Consider the following 12,723-nt stretch of genomic DNA (forward strand, 5'->3'; position numbering starts at 1 on the left):
TCTCTGACGTGTCAGCACCCTGCCGGCCATGTTGTTCACCTTCACACTGTTTCTCTCTGCTCGCTGGGAAACCTGTTCACACACAAAACGTGTACACTTTTGCATATGTATGTGGCTGTATGTGCGCGCGTGTGTTTGTTAGAGTCTGACTTTGTGTCTCTGTGTGTGTGTGTGTTTGTGTGTGTGTGTGTGTGTGAGTTTGCCAGTCAGACAAGTGGAAGGTCAAGTACTTATGGCTGCTTTCTCCCCCCCCTCCTCCCTTCTTCCTTCTCCCAGAGAGAAACCAGCTTGTGCCAGATGTCCTGTTAACAACCACCCCTCGGTCCTTCCTGACTTCTCCTCCATTTCTCTGTCTTTTCATCCTGCGTTTCCTCATTTAATTAACTTCTTCATCCAGTAAAACGCTGTGACAAGGACCCTGCTGCCCGTATTCTGGCTTCTCACACATTAATGAACACATACACTGATCCGAATGTCCCCTCCCTCTTGTCCACAACAGGAAGTGGGTTTTATGATGGTCATTTTACGCCATAAACACATCTACGCACCTCTAGACCTCTCTTATCTGTTTGTCCCTGACAGCTTTAGTGCAGTGATGCTTAGGCTAATGCTGCCATACGTGACTATACACATTCAACTTTGACCCTGAGTTCATGATTTGTCTCGCCATCTTCAGGCTATTGTGCTTTAACTGATTACTGGAATCAAATGAATATATAGTTTTGTAGGACTGAATTATATAATAGTTTTATAATCATTATTTCATGATACTGCCTTTACACTGCACATAATTGCTTTATAAGTCACGTAAGCAAAAGTAGTGAAGGTCTAAGGGATTTTCTTATAAATGTAATTTTCACTCTCATACAGAATTCAGGATATTTTATTTGATGATAAATGAAAGGTCTGTTCAAATGTTGCAGAGTAGATCTTTGACCACATTTGAATATATACTGTATGTAGACAGTCAATAAAAGCATGAATAATGTGCTGTTAAAGGGTAGAAATACACGACATACTGTAGAAATACTCCCCCAAATTGGTGTACAGTAAAATTACATTTAAATAAAATTCAGGTCAAGGCATCAAAGCCACAGATGGAGAGGTCAGAGATGCAGATCCAGCCACTGGCATGAGAAGCCATGAGGTAATGGAGGTCGTGTCTGAGCTACTTTACTCTTATGTCATAATCTGCCTGGCCCCTGGCCAATCCACCTCCTCCCCTTTTGGGCTTAATAGATATCAGAGAAACTGATCTGTGCATGCGCTGCACTGATGTTGCAATGCATTATGAAATGACATTTCTCTTCTGTGAGTATCTGTCAGGAGTGGCTTTGAAAGAAATGTGTCATTGCAGCCTTGACAACAAGGTGGCACTCTGCACTAAGACAAATCCCCCGAGGCCTTTCTACCCCCCAGAGGACACCTTTACCCAGAGAGAAACTGAGGGAAACAAGGAGAGGCAGAGGCACTGACAAACAGAGAAGGGAAAGATTGAGAGAGAGAGAGAGAGAGAGAGACCTGTGTTTCTATGTCTGTGTATACACATATACAAAGACGCCGTCTCTCCAAACACTCGGGCTGTGATTTGACTTAGTGGCTTTGGCATCTGCCCTAACCTGTGTGCATGTGTCCACCGGTGTGCATGCATGTGTGTGTATAAAGGGTGTAATGTAATTATAATATGAAGAGCACACAGTAACAATTATCCTATGTTTAAGGAAACCCAGATTTAGCGGGCTCATCTATCAGAGGCATACCAATTGGGAATGCTTTCTCTCACATAACCTTTTAAATGTGTGTTTATTGAGTGAGCCACACTTATATTAAGTGTGACGTCTTATTGTCTGAAATGTAATCGCATCAAGTGGAAAATAGTAAAACAACCGAGCTCGGGCTGGAGACACAAATGAAGCAACCGAAATTGACATTTTTTTAAGAGAAGGGACCTTCTAATGATATTCATAGAAGACTTTTTTTATTCAAAGCTAAATTTTGAAGGTTTCAGAAAAGCCTTGATAGAGTTTAAAAGAGTAAAAAAAAGTGTGTGTGAGTGTCCCTGATGTGTGTGTGTGTGTGTGTTTGCAGCATGTCACTTCCTATCCTCTAAAGAGAGTCCAGGTAGCGGTGTGTGATGGTGCTTTTTCTCACTGGAAAGAGATCACTGGCAAGTACGCCCAGAGCCATCTGCACCAGACCTCAGACTGCAACATCTGTGATACTCACACACACACACACACACACACACACATGCACACGCACACTGGGCCCGTCACCATCCCATGAGGAGTATACACTTCTGTCACACTGCTGTGATGTAGCTGTCATATACAGAGCATATGGCACTAACACTCCCCCCCACCCCCAAACCTTAAGGTCCAACGTCAGATGTGATAAGGTATGTAGAATTAGTCTCAATTCTTCTCCGTAATAAAGGGTAGTTATTCACATTATGCTGAGGTCACTCTCATAACAACTGTCAAATTAGGGCGCATTTTGATTTGATTGCCCAACTACGTGCAGGGAGAGTAAATGATGAGTGATTTTCAGCCTGCAGTTCAATAAAGGCTGATTTGTAATGGCTACGTTGAGTTTAGTCGATGTTTCGAGGTCATTTCAAAACTTGTTCTCCCACGCTTGGCATTATTATGGTACGTCGTATACGAGAATGCAGCTGATAACAGACGCGCGGAGGAATTTCTGTCGTATTTAAAATCAGCGACTGACTAAATGCAGCCACAGTGTCTGAACTGCTTGTATAGGTGAATGTAAGTCAAATAACATGTAATTTCCCACATTGGTTATGTTTTGAGTTCTGCCTTTGTTTTGTTTGTTTTTTTCATTTTACGTATACAGAATATATCAGCCTTCTAGGTACGATGCGTGCAAATCATGTCGAGAATCTGACCTAAAAAATATACACAAGCCAAACTCTTGGGCCAGCACACATCAAGGTTTCAACTTCAGCCTGACAATGTTTATTTCATCAAACTTTTACAATGTAAGCTCTGTTGAATAGTCAGAGCCGTGGCCTTTTACATGATTTTCATTACCGCTGTTGAAATCTATTTTTCTTTTTTGTCAGTTTGTTTTTTGGCGTCGGCCCGCCTGCATTACCCCATGAAGTATCAAAAACCTTCTGTGCATATTACATGTAAATATTGTGTATCCTTCACTTGACTGTTATAGTATTTGTGTGCGTGTGTAGTAGATTGTACAGTAGGCTGTCAGACAGAGACTAATCACCTCGCCGTAGTGGTGATTGCACATTCGAGGGCTAATTTCTCTGTTGCTTTAAGGGCTGATTTGACTATTACCAAGATCCATTGTTAGACTTTTCCACTATTTAACTGTGATCACTATTATTAGGACATCAGCTGCTAATGAATAAAGAGGTTTTGATTGTTCTCTTGACTCAAATACGACTAGAACTGTAGCAGCAAGAGAAAGTATTGTTGCCTTCTCAATGCCTACTTTTATGAGCTATAATTTGATTGTACAACTGTTTTCCCTGTTTGCCGTTTAGATTTTCTGCCTCTTTTTAATCTCTTGGTGGACTTTATTAGCCGTTAGAATTCAATAACTCTTCTGTATCCTTGTATTACATACTCACAGGCTATCTTTCATTAATTAGTTTTCTTATTTAACCACAAAAAAAGTCTCTAGCAGGGATGTCTGAATCGAGTTTCTGTTACTTATCTTGGTCAGAGTCATTTAATATTGAATATCTGTCCAAGTCCCAATCTTATATTTATAGCTTACATAACACAGCTTCACATTGCACGTTTAAATAGAGCATTTAAATATGGTTACATTAAAATGAGGGTAGTTAGGGCTCAGTTTAGATTTGATATGTTTAATGGCTGAGCAGCCTGGCATAAAGAAACTACAGCCTGCATCGCAGCAGGTACCACACAGTGTTTTATACCCTGTAGTGAGTTTTTTTAGACTGTATATCCATGAAGAGAGCAGTGAAAGTCTGGATCTGTTGTGGCCGTAAAGTCTGGGAGTTGGGGACAGCCTCTCTTCATCCACAGCATGAACAAAATCCATAAGTTCAGATAGAGTTTTTGGCCAAACAGAAGTACGTGTGATATGTCGCTGGTATAGACGCACAGCAACAAACCACAAACTCTCAGTGCTTATCATTAATTGAAACTTCCGGCTGTGGTTTGTTTATTGCTAGGAATAAGTTGTTAATGCAGCACAATGATGTGTTTCTGGCAGCTGGTGCACCTGGCAGTAAAGGTCCACGAATGGATCAAGTTTTATGTAGATGATGCCAATCAATTAAAAATAAAATCCCTTAATTGGCTCTGACACCGATGCTGTACATCAACCCAGGAAATCCCTTTTCACCTGTCCAAATTCTTGACTTTGCTTTTTTTACCCACCTTTCCCATCTGTGTATTTGATAGGTAGGGGGTCCAATCCTGACTCACTGTTTACCACTTCACCTCCCTTTTTCCCCTCCTTCTCCTCCTGCTCTCCTCACCCTCCCCCTTCTTCGCCCCCCCGCCTCCTCCTCCTCCTCCGAGTGAAAGTGCTGATTGCTTTAAAAGACCATACAGACACGTTGGCAGCCATTATCTATGGTTAGAGAGGACCAAGTAGAGAGCCAGGCCTTTTATCCCCGACGACTCAGCTCCCTCCCACCACCCCCACCTCCCCCCTGCTGGTTTGTGTATGTCAAAGCTTCGTAATTTGGCCCAACGTATGGCCCAGTGAGCCACAGTTAATGAGGGGCTGTTTGAGAGTTAAACGCACATGAATAATCATCGGGGAGCTGGAGCTACAGAGAAAAAAAAAAAGAGAGTGAGAGAGATTCAGATATCAACACATGCAGAGCAGGTCGAGGGACTGAGTGATCAGAGACAGACACATGGTATGGTGACTGTGCTCCAGGCCTGGTCAAAATGTTCAGTGCAAACAGCCACGTTTGAGCATACACACATCTATGGGTACACATATTAACGCAGTGATATCTATGTGCCTTTGTATAGCAGCATGTGTACATGTTTGGAGAAAGTTGCATTTCACCTTATCGCTTCACTTCAGGTTTCCTCAAACAGAAAAAATATGAAACGCAAAAGAGCATTAAATAATTCACACACAAAAAATAACAACTAATGCCAGCGCTACAGAATTAGCACTTTTGTTTCTGTGTTTTTTTTCCTCCCAGGGTAGAGCACGTGTGTCTGAAATGGACTTCCAGGAAAATCTAAATAAATAATATAAGCCTGATGTTTAGCAGTGCTGCCCTAGGATATGAGAATCCTCAGTGATGTAATTAGCTCTATTGAATAGCTGGCGTGGTGGCTTTGGATGCTAAATGGCCTGTTGTTGACATGTTTGTGGGCTTGTCAGGTGTTTGCATGGCTCACCGTGGGTAGATGCGCCTAGTCCTCTCTATGGGAAGTAAACAGCACGTTCTATAGGGAACCAAGGACGATCTATACTATGTTCGAAGAGCATCTGCTTTGCTGTTTTTCATCTTAAAGTTGGTTTGATATGTTCAGTATGTTACTGTATGCTGATATATTTATCTTCTTTCAGTTGCCTACCATCTATAGTAAGTCAGCTGGATCAGAACTACAGAATCAAGAGCCCAATACTGAGTCCACATATTATCCCATTGATTTAACACACTAATTAGACCATGGTGCAGGGGTGTTTAAACATGCAGGGATCCCAGTGTTCCAACAAAGACTCACTCTGCCCAGCACCAGCTATCAGGGAGAAGGAGTGTAATGGTAAAAGTCAAAACAGGGCCATTCATTTGCTCTTGTTGAGCTAAGTGCATTCTTGGCTCACAGTCGGGGGGCATCACACCAGACTGTGCGGCTAAAGCCAGAGAGCCCATTTGTGGAGGCAAATGTCACCATGTCACACCGCCCCGCATCTCTGCATCTTTCTCTCTCTGGCTGGTACCCTGCCGTGCCCTTCAGCTGTAACTCTTTCTCTGTGTGTTTACATCTGTTTCTCCTTCTTTTCCCCTCTCTCTCTATTTCAACCCCTTGTCTCGCTCTCAAGCCCCCTCATCACGTCCATGTTTCTGTCTTTCAAAAATCACTACTTACCACTGAAGCGTTCTCTTTTTCCACATTGTATCTGCCTCGGCTGCCCTTCCAAATGTTACCCTCACAGCTTAGCTTGTGTTGTGTCTACCTCTTTCCATTTCTCTTCTGGCACTGCCTTTCTCTTGCCAGTCATCATTCAGCCTCAGCTGAACTGTAAAAGTGGCTAGCTTTTTCATAACACTGCACTCTGTCTCACCCTTTAGTCTCCTATGTCCTCCCTCCCTTTTCTCCTTCAAGTCGGCCGGTGGACATTTTCTGGTGTGTTTATAACAGAGAAGCCGAAGCTTAACTGAAGGAGAGTGATCAAGGCAAAGATGGAGAGTGATCTCCTTTATCCCTACCATCCCTCATTCCTTCTTTTCTCCCCTTGCTCTTCCTCCCTCCCTCCCTTGTGTGTCACGGAGACTGTTTCATCTTTCCGGTGCCTGTTTGCATTGCAACCAGAGCGCGCCCCACGGTTTGCATGTTGCCACTCTATCACAAAACCAAACAGAGAGTGTGTGCTCTCGGCCCGGCAAAATGTTTTATAAGGCAGTAACCGCGTGTGTGGAGCTGCCAAGATAATGAATAGGCGACGCAGCTCATGCATGCTAATGTTATGTTGTAAGCAGTTTTGTTGACAAGTGCTAATACTTCTTTCATACTATCATCAAAAGCAGCTAATACAACAGCCATTACTCCATAGCACTCCATGCAAGACATGATGGATTGTGACCTTAATATAGGTTAGCCGAGTTTTGAAAGTTAAACAACCTGCAATAAATCACGGAATTATTACAATGCGCTTTAATTGGTTAAGGACTGTTTATTTCCTAAAGAGGTAGGAAAAATTGGGTTTCTGCACTTTTTAATTTGCAAAGTGCATTTTCATTACAAATGGCAGTTTAATATTACCCTCCTTTGTCATGCAAAATACGCAACACACTGGCAATCTATTAATTGGACAAAAATGCGGTGCCAGCGTAAATCCTCCTCCTCTCTCACTCTGTCGTCCCCCCACCCCTCTCTCCACCTCTCGGGTGGTAAGAGCTGGTAACATCTATCAGAACCAAGAGACCAGGCAAAGACAAAGTTAAACACTCTCCCTCACTCCATGCCCGTCCTTATCCGCTGATGAAAACACGGCGACGAACCGGCGTATAAATAAACGCAAAATAAAAAATGACAGGCCATTGTCTGCTCAATGCCAGTGGCTTATTAAGAGACAGTAAATATGAGGGACATGCTCGGTAATTATGCCTGCCCCCTGTTGGTTTTGGATTTCAGATCTTCTTTACAGCAGTCACACATGATTCATACAGTAGTGCATGAAGCTGCTGCTTCTATTTTCCCCGCATTCACAAAAATCTATAAACTATAAGCAATTAACATGCTTCAATTGAGTTAGGATCAGAGTATAACTGGCATTTTATACACACATACCGCCATACCACAAACGTTTTCTTTCTGCAACTTGTTTTACTTGTGTGTTTTTGACTCTACCATGCATGATCAATCTACATTTGAGGAGAAATTCATCCTGAAACATTTCATCAAAACAGCTATTGTTAACATTACATCTATGTTTTGATGGCGTCCTTTGTCATCTAAAGAGACATGAACACTGCACTGAAACATCTAAAACACCAAGTAACATTTTGACTGCTAGTCTATCAGAATTCAAAATGAATTTTATATTGATGAACTAATGGACAGAACTGCTTTCACCTTTTTTTACTATTTGATTGAGGCCTTTTTATGAGAATCACAATTTTCCTTTTAGATTCCTTTTGATCTGTTTTTTCATCAGTGTATATTCTGTTAGAAACATTTCTTTTCTGCCAGCTGAAGCATTGCAGTCACAGAGTTTCCTTTGGTTTCAATGTTGGTGGTCAGAGATTATGAGCTTACTCCCCTTGTGTGTGCTCTTTGTAAGTGATTATCAACATGTAAGGGCTAAATGTGAAGATGTGAAAATTCAACACGAGCTACATTAGAATCACAGTGAAATCTCTAGTTTAACAAATCACTGTGTAAAGAGTCATTTGTGGGTTAAAAGCTGATTATTTTTTTCTGTTCGTTTGAATGAAGTTCACATATGGGTTAAAATGATGTGAATCTTGAAAACTGAACCTAGAGTGGCGTATGACTCCCCGATGGCAGCGTTACGACACGTTGCCAGCTGGTTTTGACAGGGTGCCACCCAGACATGTCACCGTGCTGTCCTGTGTCTCTAACCCCAGCCAACACACACACACACGCACGTACGCGTCACACAACTCACGACTTGCACACACACTCTATATCCCCCCGAGGCCATCACTCACCCGTCATTCTCCGATGCCTCATAGACCAATCAGGCGCCGTCTCATGAGACGCAGTGTCACACATTTAAGGATGCATGACAAAGTGCTCCTTGATTTCCCAGTGGCCACTGTCTACAGCCTGCTCCCACTTCTTAACACACACAAGCGTATACACACACACACACACACATATATGCTCGCACCCACAACACTGTTTTATATGTGAGTGTCAAAGGCTATTACGTCAGCAGTAGGTGAGATGATGGGAGTTTGGCTGTGTCTCAGGTCCATTTGCAGCTGTTAAAGGCAGTGAGAGAAAAGTTAATATATATCATTTACATGCCAAATTAAAAGACTTTAAATGAAGGCAGTAACTCTCTAATCAAAACTTCTGAGCGACCGTAACACTCAGCACTTTTTCTCTCCACTATACATCCTAGTTACAGTGTAATGCAGCAAACAAGGCCAGCCGCTGGGCACTAAAAGCATGTGGTTTAGACTCATATAAAATGTGAGGCCATAACCACCCAGTCACCAGGCTATTTTGGACTTCTCTTGGTTTAGCTTTGCACCCCGATTCATTCTGCAGCAGGGAAACATCCATGGCCCACCAGTACGCCCCCACCGATGGAGAGACGCTTTTCTTTGATGTTGACATTTTCAAACAAGGAAAAAGCTCTGTGGTTGACCTGTGTTCTCGCTCTCTCTCTCTCTCCCCCTGTGTTTTTCCTTGTGTGTTTTTCTCTCTTTCTATTACGTTTTCCTCTCTCATGTGTGTATATTGCGTTGAGCGAGGCTAAATGACGGGGCCTGTGAGGTACTGCAAAATGCTTTCGCTATTACAATAGAGAGAGAAAGGAATTAGTAATAGCAGTAGTCTGTTCAAGTTGTTCGGGTCTCAAAGTTACCTCTAGATGACCCACAAAAACTGTGATTTTGTTCAAGGAAAAGGACCCATTACTCAAGCCATTGTGGCTGTGCACTCATATGAAACAAGGCGGAGAGGGTGGGGGGTAAAGGCGAGGAAAGGTATAGCACCAAAGCTCAATCGCAAACGTAGCTTTTATGCTGGATGAAAGCAGAGCTTCAATTGGCGAGAGCTTTCAGGGTCCTGTGTATGGGTTGCATTGAAGAAAGGCATACAGTAATGTTACAAAGCCATTTGTGCCACACTTTGCACAATTACAGCCTTTTCTCTAAAAATGCGTTGTTTATAATAGGTGACTGAGACAGCGATTGCACCGGAGTAGCTTTGAAGCCCGGGAGCTCTGTGGAGAGTCGACACAATGCACCAAACATGTGAGAATGAAGAAGAAGAGCATAATCTTCATAAACCAACAGCGAATCACCATTTAACCGGCATTGTGTGTAGTGTGTATAATAATCATGAATAATACTGTTTATATGCGAGTGGTTTTTAAATCTTTGTATTTGTGCAGATGTGTTTGTGCAGGAGTGTCTCAGGTTTTGCCTTTGTCAGAAGAAGCCCAAAGTGTAGTGACACAGGGGTCCGTCCTTGCACCAAACTCCTCTATCAATCCCACGCATTCAGTGTTTTCTATCGTGAAAGGGGCAACCACGGCCTGATGTTCTGACACCAGCCGCTGCGGATTCAACTATCTTTTTAGCCAGCTATGTGAAACCGGAATTGTTTGTGACACAATGCCCGCACTTATACAAAAACCAACACAGTCTTAGGCTTACAAAGAGATAAATCAGTCATAAATCAATTTACCAAACCGTATATTCTGAGCCGGCTTTTCAAAAAAGGCTCTGTTTTGGTAATAGAGTAATCCTTTTTAATAGAAAATACACACACCCACACTGTTCTTTTTACAGTTTGATGGATTAGCTTTTCTGCTGAATTCCATGGATGACATCCCGGAGTGGAAATCCAGGTGTGGTGATCCTTTTACTTTATTTTTTTTTCACTGGGAGCTGGAAATTGCAGACTGGGTGGGTGATGTGCCATCAAAATGATGAGAGACAGAGAGCGAGAGAGAGAGAGAGAGAGGGAGAGATACAGCATAGGCATGGTTGTATTCATGTTTTTCATTATAGTTGTTGAAATGTTTACTGTTAGTAACGTGTTCTTTACCGTCATTTGTTATATTTAAGTATATAAACTTGTCTTCTTTAATGAATATTAGAAAAAAAGTTTAGTTTCAGTGTTTTAACTAAATATCAGGCACCCTATTAACAACAATGTAGTGTGCCAGCCACTGTACTCTGTGTTCATATTTCCTTTTCTGAACGAGCTCCTCAGTCATGTAAGCAATAATGCTGCCACTCTAACATGACAGATCCTCATTCTACCAATTTACCAAAGAGGTGAAAAGTTGAAATGGTTCACAAAGACATCGTCCAACAATAGGATTCATCACCTCTCAGCTATTTGTCTTTCATCCTCCCTTTTCTGCTTTGCTTCACCTTACCACTTCATCCTCTCTTTCCTGGATCCACGTCCACGGGTAGCTCAGGTGTGCTGCAGACAAAGGCGAGGAGAGTGCGAGTGAAGCCACTGTGACCACATCTATTTATCTCCAGCCGCCTATGGCTAAAACACTGACTGTGGCCATTCAGCAACTCACCGCTGTTTTCTTTAACCAATCGCAAGGCGTGACGTCGGAAAGTGAAAGTACCTGCAGCCCCGTTCCGCCCGGCCTCCGGCGTGACAGACAGGCCTGTCAGCAGGTGACATGAAACACCTGGGTAGGAAAAAACAGCCGTCCCAAAAAAAAAAAAAACAGTGCTGCTTGCATGTTTTACTGCTTTCTGAATCAGCTATTTGTTGTTTTGTCTTTTCACGTTGGATTAGAGCCAATAAAGAGAATCAGGATGGCTGAACTCCACCGGCGGGTTCATCACTTTCCTGCTGCATCCTGAAGCAGGCTTACAACTCAACTGCACACAGCCGGATGTGTTCACTCCCCCATGTGCTCCAGTACTGCATGCACATACGTGCACATGTCATAAGTGTGTGTAGGAGTCATACTGACTTACTTCGTATTCAGAGGAAAGACACTGCCGCCCACGGAGACACCTTTTCACACACTTTACACCTAGAGAAGATCACTATCCTGAGGATTTATAGATCCTAATAGACATTCCTTGCAGTGCCCTGGATGAGATGTCAGAATTGATGGCATGCAGACTTTTATTACCTGGTATGGTGTGTGTAATTAGGTTAAATAGATGGGGTTGGACACGCATGGTAAAGGCTACATTTCTCACCCCGGCTGGATTTATTGGCCACGCTCCGCTCTCCGAGGTCTGCTCTAATGCACTCATTTGCATGGGGGCACATGTAGCTGATGTGTGTATTACTGTTACGTCAACTGCTAAGCACAATGACAAGGGCCAGCTTATGAATAGTTTGGTTCAGTGGTTGGCAACGGCCCTGGCCCGCCAACTGCCTATTAGCTATGATATGAAAGCTGCCTGGCAAGTGTTAGATTGATACTTGACACGTCGAACAAAGCTCATTGTCATTGTAATTACTATACGTTGAGTCTTAATTTCATGGTCGTCCATATTGCCAGCGTGATAGGGCTGTCTGTTACTTACATCTTCAGTAACAGCTGTCTATTCAGCCAGTGTATCCATCCGCCTTTCATATGTTCAACAGTCTCAGAAATAACGACTTCATAATGACTATAATCACCTCAGATGTAATTATAATGCATAGCCATTGGTACAATTAAACTGTATTTTCTGAAGAAACATATTAGTTTTTTTCCTTCCTCCAGATGTCCAATCAAGTGTAAATCACAGATAAACTAATAGTAGAGGACTATATGTGTTATGACCCGTTCATTGAATAGACTTTAAAAGGAATCACTTTATACCGGTTACTCTGTCATTTGCTGGAGGGTCCATCCCATCTGTCTGTTAAGGACAAGCTGATAATGAAGTGTATTTGATGAAGTAAGTTGATAATGAGAGCTAGCCGGCCAGCGGTAATGACAGTGTAGGAGTAGAGACGGTGGCAGTAGCCTGCAGTGGTGGATGTTACTGTTCAGACTTTTCTGACCTTCACAGATTCCAGTTTCCCCTCCAATACCCATCATCAGATTGAATCATTGAGGAGGCGTGTGTGTGTGTGTGCGTGTACTTGTGCGTTCGTGGGAGTGTGTGTGTGCGTGCAAATATGGCAGGATGATCTCATTCACCAAGGTCTCCCCCTCCTAGTTTGGGGAGAGGGGGGGGACAAAAATAATCTTGCAAAGAGGGACGTTCACATTCACACGCATTCATGCACACAACCCGCCTCTGACTCCAAGGCCATGGCAATTGGCTTGGAGCAGCTGAACCATGTTACTCCACACGCACGCACGGACACACATGCGGGCTCAGAC

At 42.9% G+C, this 12,723-nt stretch overlaps 1 protein-coding gene across 9 annotated transcripts in view; it reads left to right on the forward strand.

Moving 5' to 3' along the window:
* kiaa0825 (KIAA0825 ortholog) overlaps positions 1-12,723 on the forward strand; it is a 112,986-nt gene that overhangs the window by 83,879 nt on the left and 16,384 nt on the right. The window contains exon 23 of one of the 9 annotated variants that reach the window (XM_027277865.1): positions 2,089-2,125. The exons of the other annotated variants lie outside the window; for them this stretch is intronic. Coding sequence (XP_027133666.1) covers positions 2,089-2,110 — 22 coding nt within the window. The 3' untranslated portion in view covers positions 2,111-2,125. Of the gene's footprint in view, positions 1-2,088; positions 2,126-12,723 lie in introns of those variants that run through there. 9 annotated transcript variants of the gene reach the window in all.

This window comes from Larimichthys crocea, chromosome III, assembly GCF_000972845.2.
Source record: "Larimichthys crocea isolate SSNF chromosome III, L_crocea_2.0, whole genome shotgun sequence".
Classification (NCBI taxonomy): domain Eukaryota; kingdom Metazoa; phylum Chordata; class Actinopteri; family Sciaenidae; genus Larimichthys; species Larimichthys crocea.